The sequence below is a fragment of the Rhipicephalus microplus genome, unplaced genomic scaffold (assembly GCF_043290135.1).
Source record: "Rhipicephalus microplus isolate Deutch F79 unplaced genomic scaffold, USDA_Rmic scaffold_16, whole genome shotgun sequence".
Classification (NCBI taxonomy): Eukaryota; Metazoa; Arthropoda; class Arachnida; order Ixodida; family Ixodidae; genus Rhipicephalus; species Rhipicephalus microplus.
In genome coordinates this window covers 5,988,532-6,010,443 of record NW_027464589.1, presented here as the reverse complement: position 1 = coordinate 6,010,443, position 21,912 = coordinate 5,988,532, and the positions used below count along the sequence as shown (strand labels likewise).

At 45.2% G+C, this 21,912-nt stretch overlaps 2 protein-coding genes across 5 annotated transcripts in view; one reads left to right on the top strand and one right to left on the bottom strand.

Moving 5' to 3' along the window:
* Positions 1-21,912, top strand: part of LOC142784947 (uncharacterized) — a 67,763-nt gene that overhangs the window by 32,311 nt on the left and 13,540 nt on the right. The window lies entirely within an intron of this gene.
* Positions 5,918-21,912, bottom strand: part of ECSIT (evolutionarily conserved signaling intermediate in Toll pathway, mitochondrial) — a 40,862-nt gene continuing 24,867 nt past the window's right edge. For all 3 annotated transcript variants that reach the window (XM_037417973.2, XM_037417974.2, XM_037417975.2), the window contains 2 exons: positions 21,221-21,431; positions 5,918-6,335 (listed from right to left, as the gene is read on the bottom strand). In XM_037417973.2, coding sequence (XP_037273870.1) covers positions 5,965-6,335; positions 21,221-21,431 — 582 coding nt within the window. In that variant the 3' untranslated portion in view covers positions 5,918-5,964. The remainder of the gene's footprint in view (positions 6,336-21,220; positions 21,432-21,912) is intronic.

Genomic DNA, 21,912 nt, shown 5'->3' with positions numbered 1-21,912 from the left:
TGGTGTGTGGCTGTGTGTTGCGATCAACAACCGTTGGGTCGCATACAGACAATCGCCACAAACCACGTACAAGCGGCACTTCAAGGAGCAGCGGTACTGCTGCCCTTACGTGACCTCTTCTGGCGGTGAACGAGCTGTTATAACTGGCGGGGCATGGACAAAGCCCAGCAAGAGACAGTCACCGATGAGCCCTGCTAATGCGATCCGCATCCTGTAGCAACGCGAGAGGCGTCCGTGTGCGCCACATTGAACGCGCATCGGCATCGCTGAGACGCGCAGTCAGCACCAGACAAGAGGCGCATGCTCGGACGAGGGCCTTATAAAGCGAATCATGTGTGCGGTCGACTCTCTCGGGCCTTTGCTGGCCCTCTCGTGTGCCATGTAAAGGCGAGTTTGCTCGCCTAGTTTGTCAAGCATTGTAAATGTGTAAATAAATCATCTGTCCTTTATGTGAGCAAGAAGCCTCGCAAGAGTTCTTTCCGTCAAGTCGCCTAGATGACGCCTGTGTCCCGCTCCTCGGTCACATCACCCTCCTATGCATCTTCCATAAATACCACAACTCTTTAACCAGCCGTCTCTCAATTGGAATTTCTTCGCTATATCACGTCGCCTTTATAATCTCAGTTTCAGATGCATTTTCGGTCACACATTGTCATTCAATAATTCTGCCTTGCCGCGCGCCATCCCACTTGGGGTCAGTCTTCCCGATGAGATTGTTTCATTAAGAGGCTCTTGAGAAATTTCGGGAGCACTTGCAGGTTTATATGTTCCCTTGAATTTTGTCTAAAGATGTTTTACTACAATGTATTATAGCGCTTGTTCTTTTCTTTTCCATCGTATAAATTTTCTCGCTTTTTTCCTTGATGCAGTTTCTTTTTATGGTTTACTTATGGTGAATTCTCTGCAACCCCCTTCCCCCCAGTCAATGCTCTTTGGGGCCTGTAGGGCCTTATGAATAAATAAATTAACTCGTAGCATTCATTTATAAACGAATTCAACCGAAAGGAGCAATAAAGCCACATGGGCTAAGCCCAGTATTCTGTAGACTGCTTCTTACTGCACAGAGAAAAGAAACTTGCTTTGCGTACGAACGTGTTTTCTTTTCACCTGATATATTTTTTTTCTGCCAACAAAGTGTATACATGGCGCATTCACCAGCAGCCAGGGGATAGCAACAGGTTCAAAAGAGCAGGAAATGCTTTAACAAAGTGAATAGGCATTGAACATGACAGTCAGTCATGTTCAATGACTGACTGTCATGACATTGCAGTCATGTATAATTGCTATTATCAAAATAGCAGAACCGAGGCAAAAAAAAGAACAAACACGGTGCTCAAATTAAGCGACCTGCCCAACATTATTACTAGCACGCAGTGCTGCTCAGTATGCAGCCTGGTTCATGATAATGCATGTGAACATTATTTTTCACAAAAAGGGGCGAGGTCGACCCATTAATAGTACAAATCCGGAGAAAAGGTGATTAGGGTTCGAAAGTGTGGCCCGCAAGAAATAGCGTGAGCCACGTTCCTTAAGCACTAGCTAGGCTGTGCTCTACATCGTCTGCTCAACACCACGTGCCCCTGTGTACAGCGGCCCTTGCGGCATCAGTGCCCTTTGTGGACAAGTTTTGCAGGAGCTTTTCACCCCTCCCCATTTTAGCCACTGTACCTACGCCTCAGCGCTGCGTCGTCTGCTCTGCTGTACGCACTGCTCCACTAAGCGCAGAAAGTACACGAAAATCGTGAACCAGTGCTGCATCTCTCCTGCACTTTTTAAATGCGAAGCATTTCTTAGCAAACTTCAGAGACTTTGAGTGTATCTATATATATATTGCCACGTTCTTGTTCTCAAGTTTTGTTATCGCCCCAATACACTATGTAATTCTCAGCGCAAACCGCACCTGCAGTCTTCGAGAAGCTTCAGGACTGTAGTAGATCATTTCGATAAGATCGCGTCCACTCCGCGAACTATACAGACCATTCTAGAGCTTATGTCACCGCTAGCGATAACGCTAGAACATTCGACGGCAAGTGTATAAATGCCGACGCGCTTCGCCGCTTGTCAGTTTATCGACGGCCGACGCTCCGTTCGCCACTATCAGTGCATGCCTGCTACTGTGATCCGACTTTCCGTTTACTGGGCACAAGTTTGCCCAAATAAACAGTTTAATCTTCAACATACTCTCTGCTTCTTCGTCGACGTCATGACCCCGTGACATCTATCTAGCCGCCTACGACTTTTAGCTTTCCTGGCCGTTTCGATAATAGTATCGACACCAAACTTGGTATGTCATAACATGACTGTATGAAGAACATATTTGACTAGTCACAACATGAAAATCATGATATATATGTCAAGAATGTAATGATTTACATTTCATGGTACTGTAGCTCTTGCAGTGGTTTCGTTCACATGGCATGTTGCAAACCTGGTATGGTATGACATGATTGCATGGCGAACACAAGCGACAGACCCTAACATTAAAAACATGACATGCGTGTCATGTAACAACATGACTACATTCCACGCTCATGATGCGCTCGCGGCTGTTTCAATTGCATCACACATACCAAATTTGGTACTACGGTACGTGAATGGATGACGGAGGTATCTGACTGGTGCAAACATGATAATCATGAGATACAGGTCATGTAACAACATGACTACATGCCGCACTCATGATGCGCCGAAGGCTGTTTTGCTAGCTTCACTTATACCAAATTTGGCACGAGACGTGAATGGATCACGAAGGCATGATACTGGTGCAAACATGATAAACATGAGATGCGTGTCATGTAACAACATGACTGCATGCTACACTCATGATGTGCTCGCGGCCGTTTTGCTAGCTTCACATGTACCAAACTCGGTACTACGCGACACGAATGGACGACATAAGTAAATGACACACCCAAACATGATAATCCTGACATGCGTGTGATGTAACAACATGACTACATGCCACACTCATGATGCGCTCGCAGCCGTTTTGCTAGCTGGACATGTGCCAAATTTGGTATTACGTGAGGCCAATGGATGGCGAAGGTATGTGACTGGTGCAAACATTATAGTCATGAGATGCGTGTCATGTGAGAACATGACTATATGCCACAGTCAAGGCGCCAATACATTTCGATGTTACGCGGTGCGCGTGCTCCTTGGCGTGCATTTAGTTGCGTCACGCCGGCACACCTCGTAACGTTGTGCGCCTCGTAACGTCAATCAGCACACCTCGTAACGTTGTGCTGATTTTAAAGGGACATATGAACATTTCTCATTCGTGGTTCGCATATCATCAATTCCCACTGTACGTGGGATCTGCCAATTTTTTCAAACAAATGGCATGGTTCAGAGGTCATTACTGCGCGCTGAAACAAATGGCAAGATGCAGCACCTCGTGAACTGGTTCATGTGAGTGCATGTGAATCGAACGGACCCACATATATATTGTTACGGGTGCCACATATTGGCGCCTCGTAGCATTACATATATATATATATAGCAGACAATAATGCCAATAAAAGTATAGGGGAAGCTATTAGACCAAATAGTAATGTAACTATGAAGAAAAAAAAGTAAGTGAAAAGATAACTTCCTGTGGGCAGGATCCAAACCTGCGACCTTCAAATGACGCGTTCAATGCTCTACTACTGAGCTACCACGACAGCTATCCCCCCAGCCACTTTATTGGGTTTTATATGTGAATTCAACATGGGAGTGTCAGTCAGTGCCACCAGTAGCCTTGGCGGCGAGTGTGGCACACTCTTTTGAGCCTCTTTGGCGTCACGGAGCAGGTGAACTAATTACGAGTGGGAAGCTGACCAATAGTCCCTCGTATACAACCTGAAGGCACTAAGTCTGCCAGTACGAGACCCTCGTTAATGGATTAAGGAAAGAAGTGCTTACTTAAGGGCTCGTTTTTCTTTGTTCTACACAATATTAATGATATCTAACAGACAATAATCCCAAGGAAAGTATAGGAGAAGATATTAGACCAAATTGTAATGTAAATATGAAGAAAGAAAAGTGGGTGAAAAGATTAGTCAGCTGCCCACTCGTAATTAGTTCACGTGCTACGTGACGCCAAAGAGGCTCAAAAGAGTGTGCCACACTCGCAGCCATGGCTACTGGTGGCACTGACTGACACTCCCACGTTGAATTCACATATAAAACCCAATAAAGTGGCTGGGGGGATAGCTGTCGTGGTAGCTCAGTGGTAGAGCATCGAACGCGTCATTTGATGGTCGCAGGTTCTGATCCTGCCCACGTGAAGTTATCTTTTCACCCACTTTTCTTTCTTCATATCTACATTGCAATTTGGTCTAATATCTTCCCCTATACTTTCCTTGGCATTATTGTCTGTTAGATATCATTAATATTGTGTAGAACACAGAAAATCGAGCCCTTAAGTAAACACTTCTTTCTTTAATTCATTAACGAGGGTCTCGTACTGGCAGACTTAGTGCCTTTAGGTTGTATACGAGGGAATATTGGTCAGCTGCCCACTTGTAATTAGTTCACGTGCTCCGTGACGCCAAAGAGACTCAAAAGAGTGCGCCACACTCGCCGCCATGGCTACTGGTGGCACTGACAGACACTCCCACGTTGAATTCACAATAGCTGTCGTGGTAGCTCAGTGGTAGAGCATCGAACGCGTCATTCGAACGTCGCAGGTACTGATCCTGCCCACGGCAAGTTATGTTTTCACCCACTTTTCTTTCTTCATATCTACATTACAATTTGGTCTAATATCTTCCCCTATACTTTCCTTGGCATTATTGTCTGTTAGATATCATTAATATTGTGTAGAACACAGAAAAACCAGCCCTTAAGTAAACACTTCTTTCCTTAATTCATTAACGAGGGTCTCGTACTGGCAGACTTAGTGCCTTCAGGTTGTATACAAAGGAATATTGGTCAGCTGCCCACTCATAATTAGTTCACGTGCTCCGTGGCGCCAAAGAGGCTCAAAAGAGTGCGCCACACTCGCCGCCATGGCTACTGGTGGCACTGACAGACACTCCCACGTTGAATTCACAATAGCTGTCGTGGTAGCTCAGTGGTAGAGCATCGAACGCGTCATTCGAACGTCGCAGGTTCGGATCCTGCCCACGGCAAGTTATCTTTTTACCCACTTTTCTTTCTTCATATTTACATTACAATTTGGTCTAATATCTTCCCCTATACTTTCCTTGGCATTATTGTCTGTTAGATATCATTAATATTGTGTAAAACACAGAGAAACGGGCCCTGAAGTAAACAGTTCTTTCCTTAATATATATATATATATATATATATATATATATATATATATATATATATATATATATATATATATATATATATATATATATATATATATATCTTGAACCACACATTAGCTCTTCATTAGTCTTAAAGACACATAAATCGATGTATGCCATTTTTTGCTGGCTGCTTAGCACTACGTCAATTCCCACAGTGTGCAGGATCTGCCAGATTTTTATGCCATAGTTGACCAGCACACCTGCCACAGCTAATGCCACAAGCATGTGCATGATGTCCAAGTGACATGATGTCACTCTAGCGTAGCCTACTTAAATGACTAACACAGCAAACCTGTCTTCACTCCTGTTTTGCGATTTGTTACAGCAATAGACTAGTAGTCCTTGAATAGCGAGTATCTTAATAATTATTAACTGATATCACAAGGCACCTCTGTCAAAAACAAGCGGTGAAGCACTTCCAGGGAAGAGTTTCTCATTCCTGATGCTGTTACACAGTGGCTGAAAGAGCACAGGATGGCTGCGGGAAGTACTAAAAACTGTGATGAAAGAATATCTTCGTGCTGTTGGTAACCTAGTTGCATCAGTTCCAGCAGTCATACTTTTGCAAGCACCATCTGGCCACACAACTACTACCCAACAATGCAATTAAATGAATGGCAACTTTAACAAGCAAATTTATTACTGTCTTTTATGTACACTACACGTGGCGCCATCCCGTCTTGTCCGCCTCATTAGCTTCATAGCTTCGTGCCGATGTATCAGACACATTTGCCTTGCACTCATTGTCGGTTGAGTTTTCATCCTCGGCAATGCTTTCGAACTCTTCCTGCGGATGATTCGCAGTCACCAGCGACTTGCTCGGCGCCTTCAACATAAAAACCACTGGAATATCGCTGAGTTTGGGGTTCTGAAGCTGCAGTATCCTGAGCCAGGAGAGGAGAGAGTCCCTCGTTGAAGTGCCCGTGGCAGCCATGGCAAGGATAATCCCATCTGTCTGCTCGTGCACTGTGGAAGGTTTCAGCAGATCCGGCTTCTCATCAAGGACAGTGACGGGGATGTTGGACACATCTGACAAAAAAAAAAAAAAACAGGACTAATGTTATTCATGAAGACAAGATGAGCAGCCCTGTAACCCTCTCTCACAGCGACTGCTGCAGTGTGCGGTGAAAGCAATGCTCATTCACAGTATGTCAAACAGCAAAAAAAATTATGATGATTAACGCGCATGGTATGTACTACCCTGCAGAGCGATTTCTGAGCAACGTGCATGCAAAGTTACCTTTAGCTGGAATTATTGTGGCTCTAAATGCAACATCTCCATTGGCAATGCACCTATGGCATTAGGGCGTCAACAACAGTTGTTGCACCTTGTTAGGTTAAGCATGCTTTCATTTCCATGGCATTGATGGCACGAGGGTGTGCCATAGGCACTGAATATAAGGGGGTGTTTTAACCGTCCTGCGTGTTCAAGTTACTCCCTCCTTCACTAAGTAGAATACAGCAAAGTTCACACAATGTGTTTGACCCTATTGAAACCTTCAATTAAAGTTGGTCGAATCCCAATAAGGGAAGCAAATGCAACTGTACATGACCACAATGTTCCCCACATGCATCTCATAATAGAGCAAAATAGGGTAACATCTCCAATGACTGGAAATACATTATTATTTAAAATTGATCATATTACTTCCAACATCTAAGAAAATAATCCACGAACCCATGACCAACCTCAGCACACTAATGAAGCCACCATCCTTCAATAACTACAACTCTTTCTTGAGGATCAAGGCTTTTCCCCAAATAGTAGTGCAGCTTTCTGGGAGAGTTGGTTCATAGTAATTGGAAGATTATACCAGCTAAAAACCTTCCTAAGAAAGGGACGGAGAACCACCAGACAGGAGAAGCGCTGAAATCACAGTAAGGCGTGTAACTTTCACATGGCTCAGATGGCTTTTTACACATGTGCTGCTGATTCATGGGTGGGAGTGTGTGCAATTCTTCAATAAACACTGAATCCAGAGCTTCTCCTGTCTGGTTGTTCTCCTTCGTTCTCATCATGCAGTTTTTTGCTGGTTTCATTTTATGATTTCTCCAAACAGATTGCTTGGGTATTGTGCCATCTACTTAAGCAACATATCCAACTAAATGAAGAAACTGTGGATACAGCCCGTGCTTGGCAAATCCCCGCCCTACTTTACATATGCATCCACACAGCCAACTTGCATGACTAGATCATCTTTAACTCTGTCCTTTGAGGACGATGGGTGTAATGTTAGAACAAGCCCCCTAAAAAGACAAAATGGCATAGACAGGATTCAGAAGAAGGGACACAAGCAGGCAAGCCTGATAACGAAGATTTTGCCTTGTATGGTATAGCATAGCATGGGGCTGGAAAAAGAAAGTGGGAGTGAGGAGGTGCTGATTTATACAACGTGAGATACAATAACTATGATACGGGTTACAGAAAGAGACAGACAAAAATAGATTATGAAAATCAAGATGAGGTAGGGGCACACGCATTCACCCATTCTTGATTTTCATTCTATTCACCCCAAGCTAGTGAAAAATTATAATATGCTTTGTGCAAGTTGTGCCTTCACCACATATCCAAGGCTTTTGACAACCATCTCGACACACTTAGGCTATCAAATTTCCTGGAAGGAAATTTGGCCCCTCTCAGTGAGAAGTTATCGATTAAACTTGGGCACAAAGGAAAGAACATTGGCAACAGGGTGACAAATGATAAAAATACACCCAATACCTGCGTTCCGTATCTATATGTGTTCTTTTGCTGTATGAAAAAGGTGGGGGACCATTTTGGCGTTCGATTTCCTTTCTTTCCTTAGGAATAAACTGGTTTGCGTCTGATCAATAATGGATAAAAAAGTTGAAGGTAAAGAAAGAAAGTGGAGTGACAGCGAATTAGGTAGAATGGAAAATTGAGCTAGCTAGTATAGATTTATGCTTAGGACTGTGAAGCACTTGCAAAAAGGACAAGAGACAGAAGACTTGTGCACTTCTTCAGTCCTTCGTCATTTTCGTGAGCGCTGTCCAGTCCTAAGCATGAGTGAACTGGGAAGTTAGTAACCACCGGGATGGGTTGGCTGAATATGAAGGGGTGCTGTGTACCTTGTTCCCTAGTCTTGCAGAATGTGCTATATATTGGCCAAGCTGGGAATAGTTTGAATAATAATTTATTGTATAACAGGGCATCACTGAAAGCTCAGCCTTTATCGAATCTGTGCTTGCATTGTACAGATTGCAAATGTCACCTGTTGCTGTGTCAAACGAAGGTGCTGTCCTGGCAGAAAGATAAAACAGTGCGAGAAGTAGTTGAGTCATTTTTCACTTCCAAATATGACAGTTTGAGCATTGCTGGGCCATCGGTTACATTGCAGGAAGTAGAGATTGATTATTTAGCTGCCAACTGTGGCATGGTGCCTCACCTACTGTAACACACACGCGCCGCGTAGTGTAAATGACAGAGAGCCCAGTGCGCCCCTCCATTGTGCGGATGAGATTACACTATAAGGGCAGGCGCATGTTAAGTAAACCATAAATAAACCCTATTTGTTTCCAGCAAGCCATGTGAAGAGTTGCTTCTTAGTGCTCACAACATGCTGTCAAAAGTGGGATTCTTCTGCCATTTCTGCTAGCATCTGTTCCCTTCATCCTCAATGGTCTCCAACAACCACGATGACGGACTTGGCTATGGCAGCTACAAGCGCGGCAACAGGCCTCTCTCTCACGCCTCTGCAACCATTCACATTTGATCGAGCCTCTGAGTGGTCTGCACGAATACTCGAGTTGGATGACTACCACTATACATCGGGACTCGTGCAACAAGAGCAGGAACTGCAGGCGCGAACTCTTTTCTACATAACACGTTGCCAAGTGAGAGAAATACTTAACACGTTCTTCCTATCCATGAAAGACACCAAAAACTTCGACCTTGTCAAGGCAAAGTTTGACACTCACTTCGTCGAAGTGAGAAATGTTGTCTATGAGTCAGCATGCTTCAATCGACGTGAACAAGAGCCCTCAGAGACTGTTGACCAGTACGTCACTGCCTTGTATAAAATGGCAGACAGGTGCGACTACGATGACTAGCAGGATTGCTTCATCTGCGAACGCTTTGTACTTGAACATCGCAACAATAACTTTTCCAAAGCCCTGCAGCTGGACACCAACTTCACACCCGCCCCACGCTCGCTAAGACATGCCAAAAAGAGTTCGTGCACAAGCAGCAGCCGCTTCTTCAAGCCACCGAGAGACCGTCCACTTTCAAGCCAGAATACATCGGTCTCTATGCCATCTCCCACAATCATTGCGGCAAAGGCCAGAACCTCCCGTGACCACATAATTACGCCATGAAATCAAGTAATCGATCGTGGAGCTACTGCGGTGGGGCCCCTCATTCTCGTTCTCTGTGCCCAGCAAAGACAGAGAAGTGCTCAAAGTGCAATGCAAGGGAGCCTTTTGCTCGTATTTATAGAAAAGTTCTGTCAAGAGACATCTCAATGCTCGAGCAAGGAACCTCAACGATGTATCTTGGGGCCATAAACCAACCAGCCGACGCTCAGAGCAATTCAAGGCTTGTCGAAGTTAACCTCAATGGCAATATAATGACCGTAAAGATCGCCGCTGGTGCTCAAGTTTCTGTTGTCCTGGCTACCTTTGCGGGAATCCCTGAACATCTCCAGCCGGAAAAGAAAACCCTCGCAGAGACGAGTGGCAGGGCACTTGAAGCTGTCAGAAAATTTGTTGCTACAATTACGTGGAGGTCATATAGGTCAAACCAAGTTGTCTATGTTGTGCAGCAGCTAAAACACCCACTCCTTAGATTACCTGCGATCGAAAGCTTGAAACTTGTCAAGTTTCGGTGTGCCACAGAATGCGTAGAAGAACAGTATCGTGAAAGTTTCAACGGTCTAGGACTGCTGACGGGTGCGTACACCCGGCAGCAGTGGTGAAGGTCCTGCGGCTGTACCTTGCTCTGTGACTGCGGCAAGGCACATCCCTGTGCCCTTGTGAAAAGCAGTCGAGCAAGACATCATCAGCATGATTAAAAAACTGTGCTACAGTCTGCGAAATACGAAGTCAGAGAGGAGACACAGAACAAAGTGGACATCCTAAGTGCAAACTATCCGCTGAACTTATTGGGAAAAAAAATGAAAAAAAAAAACTTTAAGGAAAGAAGACTTCCAGGAAAGCGAAAGATTGGTTCTTGATTAGGATACAGAAAGGCAGCAATTTTACTGAGCCGTCTTCAGGTGCTACACGTGCTGTGATTACGTTTACGAGATGTAGTGATGACTCACAGCTATTTCCCGAGCATGCCTATTCAAATTGCTATACAGTAAAAGCTCTTAATTCGGATTTCACGGGACCGGAAAAACTGTCCGAATTAACCGAACGCCGAATTAATGAATGAACAGGGAAAACAACATTTAAAATCAAGCTGCAGAAGCATACCTTTATTTGTTGAAGTATTTTGTAATTGTCGTCTGCGTTTTTACACAGATTCCGGCTGACATCACAATTTTTCTTAACTGTTCCGAATGGCCAACAGCACGCAAGCTGTCGGGAGTGTTCAGGTAAGCGTTCTCTAATATTAACAGCGCCTCCGAGACTTCCCGTGAGGTGCGATGAGGTCGCCGCTGTATCTCCTCGCATGATTCTTCGTCGGAATCGTGGTCTTCACGGGCGCCCGTGACATCATTAATAATCTCTTGATCGGTCAGGAGACCACTCGTGGCGACTCCATGATCAATCGCGATGTAGTCCTGAAAGGTCACATCTGTGGGAAGGACAGCATCGAAAGTCGGGCAGTCATCGTCGGTGGACTCGGCTGACACCTCCTCGATGCCATCGTCAGCTACTGCTGCATTCTCGGGCCTCACAAAACCGCTGTGCCGAAAACAGTTGGCGATGACTTGCGGTGGAGTGTTTTTCCACACCTGGGCGATGATGTGCACTGTGCCGAGTAAGTCCACTTGATACAACTTTCCAGCTTCTGAGCATAGGATCATTCGCTCTAGCAGGTGCTTGCGGTACTTCGACTTCACGTAGTGAATGATACCCTGGTCCATCAGCTGAAGAGCAGACGTAGTATTGGGCGGCAAAAAAACTACTTTGTTATGGGCACTGCAGTTGTCAACAACCATAATTATCTTGCGGTCCTTCGACGTGAAGTGCCGGTCCAACTGCTGCAGCCAACCGCGAAAAATGTCCGATGTCATCCATGCCTTCCTGTTCGCTGTGTACTCGGACAGGAAGGCTTTTGACGTTCTTAAAACAACGTGGCTTAAGCGCCTTCCCGACGACAAGTAGTGGCAAGCGCTCCGTGCCAGTCATATTGGCGGCAAAAAGCACAGTTATCCTTTGCTTGCACTTCTTGCCACTGTAATGATGAATGTAGTGGGTCATGCAAATCTCGGCACACACACTGTCAGTGCTAAGCACGAGACGCTCGGCCCGGACTGTCGCTGATTTTCCTAGCTAGGCCTACGCTCCTACCTGGTCTCGGATAACAGTTTTGACTGTCTTCGTTCTATATTATAATTGGTGGAGGTGCGGGGTACATGTCTTCAATAGGAGCACCCAGCGGACGAGCCGATGAAGTTTTGCACATTGCTGAATGATTTTACGCCCTTCCAGCTGGGATCCAGATTTTTAATAGACTTGATATCTTTAGTGATCTTCTGCAGCGTTTGAATGCTATAGTCCGTCTCGGCCTTGCACACGTGAGTGCTGAAACCTTTGCAGGCATCACTCGTGTCGCCCATCTTTAGGATCACATCGGCCAGTTCTTTGCAGGACTTGGTGTCACAGTAATCCGCGTTGACATACTCTGAAAACTTCTTGACGTAAAAGATGGTCGGCCAGGCAACGAGCAGAAACAACACCAAAGGAATCGAGCCAATTATGCACCTGTAATTGGCCAGCTTCTTTGTGATCATTTCAGCCTGTACTGCCCCGGCTCCTCCTGGCGCTCCTACTGGTGCACCCGGGTCGACGCCGCTCATGCCGCTCTCGGCCGTTGACATCGCTGATTCCTCGGCCATATTATTGCATATTCCGGGCAGATTTCTGAAGAGGACTTCGCGTCGAACTTGAGAGACGTACCGATTTTAATCTTCTGAGTAACTGAAATATGGGCTTCGATTTTTGCGAGCCAGTCTTCGAGAAACTTATTCAGGCCCAATATAAACTGTGGATGTGCCAGCCTAACAAGGCTGGTGTCAGACACATAATCCACTTGAATGTTTTCAAAGGGTGTGAAGAAGTTCCCCCAGTTCCATCCTTTACCGGAGTAGTTTGATTTGAGCTCGGCCACTGTCATCAATCTTGACACGTGCTGTCTCGTGTTCAACGTGTTGGAGACTACGAACTGATTGAAGCTTGTGATAAAATCTTGAAGCTTCTGCATTTTCGCGTCATCATCAACTCGCATCAGTAAGATCGCACTTTTTAGATCAAGTTTTTCCATGTCTAGTACCATGTGGGGGTACACCTTCAAGAACGGCATTAATTACATTCGGCGGCGAACGAAGAGGGCTTGTGCTTTGCGACGAGGACGAAGTTCTTGCCTCGGGAACTGCGTCATTTAGTTTTCCGCGTCGATTGTAGGGGGGCGTCGGCGCATCGGGGAGGGCGAGCGTCGACGTGGAGAAGGAGATCGGCGATCAGGAGCTGGTCGGTGGCTTGGACGAGGAGCCTGGGGTGTATTGAGTGTACGTGTAATCGTTCTCATATGGACGTAGGTTTTCACGTGAGTGGAGTGGGCGGCGGCGGCACAGACGTGCGACGTGCCCAGGTAGACCACACGAAAAGCAGATCGGTCGGTTGTCGGCAGTGCGCCATGGATTAGGGACTCGGCGAACTGGAGGTCGTGTGCCCTTTGAAAGTCACCGTCTTGTCGGACAGAGCTCTGAAAAATAGAGCAGTTTCATCTGCATTGAACATGTCACGTGGTTCATATGCGGCGATGTGCTCCAGCAGCTTCACATTTCTCCACTCGGTGGCCACGCTTTCGTCCACACTGGCCTTTTCGCCGCACACACTCCTGAAAACAAGTTCGTGTCTCTCTCGAAACCTCGCAAACCACCCTTCTGACGCTTTGAACGATTCAGTGTTCATCATTTCAGTGTACTTCTCACCTTGCGCCATGATGAGAGGTCCGCTTAAAGGCAGATGCGCGTTGCGACAGTCAGTAATCCACCGGAGCAAAGCTTCTTCGAGCTGGGGATGAGCTGCGGTTCGCAACCGCTTTCTAGAGGCATGAAACTTCTCGCTTTCGAAGGCTTGTCGAATCTGTTGTTCATTTTTCACGTACGTTCCCAACGTGCTCCACTTCACGTTGTACTTGGTCATAACCTGCTGTCGCGATTTGCCGTTCTTCAGTGCTTCCAAAATTTCCACTTTAGTCGCCAAGTTCTTCGCGTCGTAGTTCTGCCGCTTTTTCGGCGTTGCCATCACTGTAGCGCACGATGGTGGTGAATGCGAATACGGTCCAATGGAAGAATGGAAGAAAAAGAGAACTCCGCAAGAAGAGATGGTTCCGACACGACAACACAAGGGAAAGTGGCGTCGGAGGCGCTGCGATCGCCCCCACTAGTTGATGATGATGGCGATGCCACTCAGGTTTCGGTTTCACTCCAGTGGTGCCAGCACTGCTCTATCACACTTTTGTGTAGCAGCAGCCGTCAGCATTTGTCCGAATTAAGCGGTGCGGAGCCGAATTCTGATGAAATAACGAAGGTTTGGTCCCATAGATTAACATGCACTTTGGTCGGGACCAATAGAGCCGTCCGAATTATCCGAATTAACAGGTGTTGAATTAACGAGCTTTTACTGTATCTGGCTTATGATGAATTCGATTTCTGTTGGGGTTACTATAATAGAGCTTAAACTGGAAATCCAATTCACATCTGAAATCCTGAGCGGACTAACATGAGTCGTCAACCTCATGGAAGATCAAATCATCACAACACCAACCTTGACATGACTCTCAAGCAGCTAGCTCCCTCTGGAATCAGCCTCAACGACCCTAAATGCGCTTATAGCATAAAGGAGGCAATCTTCCTACGCTGTGTCGCCAGGGCTCAAGGTATACGTCCCGACCCTCAAAAAGGTGATGCGTCAAGTGTCTCCCACTGCCTACAGACGTCACCGGAGTCCGACGGATCTTAGGGATAGTGAACCATCTGGCAAAATTTCTGCCGCCGAAAGGACAGCTGCTCTCTGTGTTCTCCTCAATATAACGTTGTAGTGAACATGGGGCCCCGCTCAGAAAAAATCCTTCCGAAGCATGAAAAAAACCTCATCTGTTAGGGTCAGTGCTTGAAAAAATACCCCCCCCCCCCCACCCCGCCATCTAGAATATCTTACCACCCTCTTAGCAGACCCATCAGCCTACGGAATGGGTGCAGAACTGCTAAAGTTCAACCAGATGGGAACGACCGCCCAGTCGCATTCACCTCCAGATCCCTAAGGCCAACTGAAACTCATTTTGCTCAGAAAGAAAAAGAAGCATTGGCTCTAACCTGGAGAGCCGAACGTTTTGAAGAATACCAGCGTAGTCTGACGGCAACCTTTCAAACAGATCATCAACCTTTGACCACCCTCCGGGAAAAAAGAGTCTCGATCTGCTGCTACCACGAATACAGTGCTTCCGCATGCGCCTCATGCACTTTACATACGTTATGCAGTATGTGCCAGGAAAAAGCATTGCTACTGCTGACACTCTCTCGAGAGCACCCACTGCAAATAGTATAGCAGCACAAACTCTCACTTGTGATGAAGTGAATGTCTACGTCATGGGCTGTCTTCCATCCTGTGAAGAAAGCCCAAAGAGAAGATGAGATTAACGAGTGTCTTGTGTGCTTTTGCCTAAACGAATGGGCGGAGAAACGCAGCGTCCCAGCCCCCTCTTATCTGAAAGCAATAGCTACCTGCTGCACGAAACGTGCCTCATAATTTTTCATCTTCTGCGAAGTGAAATTCTCACTCGCCTACATAAGGGCCACCAAGGCATCAAATGCTGCATTGCAAGGGCAAAGCAATCTGGATGGTGGTCTGGAATTCCATCAGAAATACAACGAATGGTTTACCACTGTAAAACTTGCACTAGGAACCGACCGCAAACAATCGAGCTGCTTCTGTAGACAGCTACACTAGAACTTCCGTGGCAAACGATGGGCATCGACTTATTCCAACTTCTGGCTTCCCCCTCCACAGACGCCGTCATTAACCACCTCAAAAGCATTTTCTCCCGTCATAGCATCCTTTTCAAAGTGATATCCGACAACGACCCGCAGTTCTCGAGCTCGCCATTCGCAGAATTTCCAAAAGCATATAGCTTCAACGACACCACGAGCAGCCCTCTTCATTCACAGGCCAACCGGAAAGCGGAATGCACAACAACTTTTTCAAGTATGTTTTATTCCCCCAATTGAAATATCCTTGGCAACAACATCATTCAAGCCGCTTCTTTTTCAGCATTTTCATGATTTCTCGAGTGGCTGAAACTTTATTAGTTATTTTTTATAGTTACTTTCTGTTTACATCTCCGTTACTTGTTACTTGGTTTCATTTGCACCTATGGTAAATGCTTTGCTAAATCAGTGAACATGAATTTGTTATCTTTAGTGCATGTGTGTTTTCTCTTCATATTTTTATTATTTCGATCTTTTTGTACATAAATTTAAGATGTATTTCTGTTCATGCATTGTATCCCGCCCTGCTAAATTCCCTGAAGGGGTTGCAGTACCAAGTAGTCACTCTTTTACTAAGCAGCCATCAAAACAACATCTCACTTTCTTTAGCTTGTGAGTTTTGCAATGAATGTACGGTATGCCTAAGATGTTTTTTCCTATTGCTTTTTTTCAACCATGCTTGGACTTCCTTATATGTTCAGTGCCAGTCGAACCCAGCTACAACGAACGTCGCTTCAACGAAATTTCCGCTACAACGAAAAATTCACGGTTCCCCATCAGCGGTCCATAGGAGTCAATGCAGAAAAATTGTCGCCACAACGAACACGTTTTTTTCTGCCGTCCCGCTTCAACGAAATTTCACAATGCAACTCCAGGCTCGGATATTTATTGCTATACATTAAAAACAATATTTAAATTTTGATGCATTTTCAGAACCTGAAAATATGTCGACGAAGCATAAAACGCTCGTCGGCACCACCAGAAACCACCTCTGTTTAGCAAGAATGGGCGCCACCAATGCTCGATAGCGATGGCAATGAGACTGCCCTGCTTTTACCACTGGCTTGCTCTTGAGCCACAGATGGTCAGAAGCTGAAGCTCAGTCACTCAGTTTATGGTTTCCTTCATGCAGCTGCTGGGTGTATCCGCGAAAGGATGCCTTTTCCGATGCCATTGCTTATCATTTTGTTCGCGCTTGGCCAGAGCGGTAACTAATCAGAGCGGCTGTTCGTCTGCATTGCATATCAACAAAGTAAGCTAGCCGTGAGTGATGGATGATAAGAATAAGGCAGAAGTCACCGCTCCACGATACCCTGCGCACATCTCGGCGTTGTCGTATACACTTTGACGGCGGACAGCTGCTGATGTTAACGTGTTAATACAACTGTTTGGTTTGTTCACAAAATTGGTTGTAGGCATAGTTTCAGCGTGCTTTTCACCATGGACTCGCTAAGCATGACTGAAAATCCTGTCGTGCCGCTGCTGGGAAAGAATAGGAAGCTGCGGAAACTTTTTGAATTTTGAGAATAAACGTTTCTTCCTTTTGCTAGCTCAGATGAGCTATATTTTTTCCATTTCACTACAACAAAACTTTCGCTTCAACGAAATTTTTTCTGTGCCCCGTCAGTTTCCTTGTCGCGAGGTTCGACTGTATAACCTAGTACAGTGACATCTCGGTATAACGAACTTCAGGGGACCAAAGAAATTTGTTCGTTATTTTGAAAGGTCGTTATAGTGAATGCTCAAAAATTAAACATGAATACTTATTTTTCACTAAGCAAAACAACTTACCTTTACAATGATGGGTCCTTGAACTCGTTTTTCATGAGAAAAAAAAATACACAAGTAAACACCAAAAAATGAACGTTTACTTTGAAAAAGTCTGTGATTTTTTTTTTATTTTTTTTTTTTTGACGCAAGCAGCGCAAACTTTGCAGCACGAAGGCCTCCAGCTCATCCACCTTCCTGTGGTGCGATTTGGTTTTTTGGTCAAAACAGCCTGCTTTTTGCCTTCCAGTTGCCCAAGAATATGCATTGTCTCACTTAGCGAAAACTGCTTCCGCTTCTTCGTCGCAAGCAGAGATGAACTTATTTGAAGTATTACGGCAGCGCGAACGCCGACTTGCTTTGCGAACCCGATAAGTAATCACCGAAAAGAGATGAAAACAACTGAAAAAACAAGGCCTCCGAAGAAAAACTTGAAGCGTCACAGCTGCTATCGCCTCTTTCAAATAAAGAAAGTGCGAAAAAAAAATTTTTCTCGCGTTTCATTTTTTGCTCTCGCTGTCTCAGGTTTTCCGCGCCCATATCCTGCTCCGCAACTCCCTCTCTACCTTGCTGACTTTGCCCTCCCGTGTTGCCCTCGCCTCTGCGCTCGTTTTTAAACCTGCAGCGTCGGTGTTTCAACAACAAAAAAAAGAAAGTCCCCCTTTCGTCGTTTTTTTTCCTCCCCATCGTCGCGCGTCTGTTGAGAAGCAAGGTGTCCGCTTTGTCGTTTGCTTGCACACCGCTCCGGTGGTCGCGACGGATTTCAGACGATAAGTTCATAGAACTGAGGCGTTGGTAATATAATGTGGAGCTAAATTAACGTTCGTTATTCTGAAAAGTTTGGTATTCTGAAGTACGCAGTAGTGAAATAATTTTACATTGAAACTATTAGCAGTCGGCGTGGGAATGTTTAAAACTATGTTAATCTGAAAAGTTCATTATTGTGGAGTTCATTCTATCGAGATTTCACTGTACGCCTAAATGTGATGTGCACTAAAGCTCATTTTGTGCTCCCATGATTAACTTACACAAAGATGAAATCGAATACCTTCACAGTTATCTTTCACACGTGCAAGACTGATAGGTTTGCATGGGAAGCCTTCTCTCTATTCAGACGCACCTTCAGCAAGAATTCGTGGTGTCCCAACTTCCCTCTTATGCCCGTGCTCGCGCAACAGAATCACCTCACGCTGCAACTAGCCACATATCTAGATATGGCGTAACAAACCACATCACGTAGCATGTAGTCACATGACTAAAATAATGTAACAGCTAGTCACGTGACGTGTCCCTGCAAGAAACTACGTACCAGTTATTCATATGACCAGAATCACACGACATGTAACAATAAGTCGTGTGACATATTCCTGCCGAGAATCGTATAACAGCAGGTCCAAGGAACTAAAATCAGAACGCGTAATAGCCCGCCACGTGGCATCTTTCCACTAAAGCCATGTAATGTGTGGGGAACTAATACATGGAAAAGAATAGCCAAGCCTAGCCATACTGAGCACCATTAGCAAAAGCTTAGCATTACTAACTCGAAAACTAGGTCGAACTGAGCAAGTGCTTCCACCCTTGCATCATACACTGCAAACATACTTTTTTTCTACTTTTCTATGGAAATGAGGGAATGTGAATTTCAGTTCAGATTCGAAAAAAGCATTTGAGTTTGCGAGTGGATGACGAATACGCCTTGCCAACATATTTGCAAGCTGTATGATCGCTTGTCTAATGGGAAACCTCTTGAGATGGGGAACCACCCCTTGGCAGTAATGAGAGCTTCATAAGAGAACGTGCCTCTGTTCTAGGTGTTCTAGAGCATCAAGTAGCCATGTTTGCAACGTCAAATTTCAAATGCTACAAAGCACATAACGATCACACTCAAAAAGCACTTCCGAGCGTTGCAAGCCGTCTCCCTTTTATTTTCCAGTAACCCACTCAAAAGCAGTTTCTGTGATATCAGGACATTAAGGGGAGATGCTCCTCGAAAAACTTTTTCTTCAGATATTTGTGACAGTTCAATGAAACTTTCACCAGTTATAGAGTTGGAGCTCCTCTTTTCAAATCTGCTTTTATTTTTTTCATGGCTCATTTAGTTAATTTCTTGCAGGGCATGCATTTGTAGAAACAATGCATTTTTGTGCATGCTTAGATAACAATAGTAAGCCCAAGAAAGCTCTAAAAAATAGCCAATGTTGCTCCTAAAGAATTGCAGAATTCAATAAAGCAAAGAAACATTGTGTAACATTTGTGTGCTGGCCTAAATAAAATTCTAATGCTGAATTTGAGTTTTACCATACTCAAGGAACAAGCTTTTGAAATTATCCAGCTGAATATGCTTTGGAGACCTTTGAAGGTTGTTTATTTGAATTCAGGACATGTTAAACTTTAAGTATGCCAAGTTTCATTGCAATCCGATTACGTAAAGCGCACAAATTATAGTGCACAAGCTCTAAAAACGCCGAAAAATGAGGAGCTGAGAAAAAGCGGTCTGAAAGTTCAAAAACATGTTTAATACTGTACTCTTCAACCAATATGAATGAAATTTACAGAGAATGTCGGTAAAGCTATCTTGAAAAAGTTGACAGTTTCAGAATAATCTAGCACTATATATTGGACCCTTACAGTCTCTGCAAGCTGTCTCCTCCCGACGGTAAATTTTTTTTTTTTTCGGTACTGTGGCAATGGGCCATTGCTCTCGGGCTCATTCGAGGTTTCGGCGGCGGTATGCACTTTTTTTTTTGCGAATGGCAGTTCTTGTGACGCACCGTTTTTTTAATACCAATGATTGCACGAAACCTGCACAAGCTGCTCGTGCCCGACGCCGATCGCACACGGTGCGACCACTAACTTCACGCTCACAGCGAAGCTGTCCCGTGCACTGCCGCTGGCGGACGTCTCCTCGCTTCCACTGCATGACGGATACACGCAGCTTGACGCATACGTAGACGAAAGAACAGTTGCAGCACATGCGTCATTTCGGCGCTAAAGTTCCGAAAGTGATGCCAGTCCTTATCGTCTACTTGCCATTACTCAAATAGACAGCTCGCACCGCCCGCAGTGGAGGATACTATGCCACTGACGAGGTTCTGCATCGCACGGCTCTCACAAATAAATGTGCTTCCGCATTCGTCCTGACACTTGCGAACATCTTTATCTTTCACTCTGAAACGCTGACGAAGTCATCAATGGTACAAATAAAGCTCGAACAATCCAAATCGAGTGCGTCGCTGCTGCCGCGGCTAGGCCTACCAACAGACGGACCTCTCGCCGGCACTCACAGCTTGCGTTTGGGTGCCTCCCTCGTACTGGTGCCGCGTAATGAACTTCCGTGAACGAAAGTAGCGTTTCTCGCCGGCATCCATGACGCGGAAATAATAACTCCGACGGTTGTGTTCGTCGATGTCACGGCAAACGCAGGAGAACGAAGAAAGCGCTCGCATCCGACTGCGCGGTGGAATGCTCGCAACCAATGGCAGGGCTCCGATCATACCACGTGACTTTGAAGGCCCAGTCGCCACGCTAGAATGCAGTGGTAAAGCGATTTTTTGTTGTATTTTTAGCGTGAATGCCGCTTTGCCGAAGTGGGCTCTGGGAGAAGAGGGTTAGGCCTACACGCCCGCGAAATTTCAAGAGCCGGCGATGCCGTAGAGCGAAGTGCTGCATGCATGAAAATCGGGCAACTTCGCACTTTCACGAGCCACCGCGAGTGCTTCAAATGTATTTTTTGATAACTTCTAGCTTATTCTCAGCTTTGATTTTTTATTATATTAAGGAGAAGGCTTGGAGAAATACAAAACGCAAGAAAACACAAAATCGACTTTTTCGAAAAAAATTGCGGTTTTTCGACCCGCATCTCCCCTTAAGAATAGTGAAGCAGTTCTATCTTTGAAATCAACGCAAAAAACTTTGAAATTTCGCTAATGCAGGGACAACCAAAACTTCAGAACAGTGTCCACTCACCATCAGAGTCTATCTCAACCACTCGGATTGGTGTTGGCTCGGCTCGCAACAGGAAGTAGGAGATGGCGCTACTGCGGAGATATATAGAGAATGGGCCTTCAATGCGGATTGGCTTGTCTGTCGGATGTAGCTCGATGAGTTCCTGCTGTTGTGGTGACTGGCCACTCACGACCCATGTGTCGTCCACTGCATCGGGCACTTCATCTTTTGCCTGCATTAAATATGCTTATTATTTCATAATCTATTCATAGTACTTTAAGAACACTTCTTGCATAAACATTCATTATGGTCAGGCCTTGGATCTTGTGTGCAGACGAGCTTGACTGTGTGTAGCCTTAATGGCACCTCATCATATTTTTTTTTGGATGAAAACATAGTCATTCTTTTCTTTATCCTATATAAAGGCTTGGTTATTAAAAAATACACAACTAGTCAAACACTAGGGGCACCTTCTTCTTCTTTTCTTGATTTTTGGCACAGTTTGATAGCTTTCATCTAATGTCTCGAATTTTAAGCGAAAAATTTTCCCCGACTGAGAAGTCAGTTTGCATCGGCTTTTAAGCATAGATGATTATTGCCTAAAATGGAGCCACTTGAAAATGACTGGTCTACATCTGTTTTCTTCTGCTCGTCCTAGACAATGTATTTGTTTGATAGCAACCCGTTCTAGGTCAATTATGATGATATGTGGG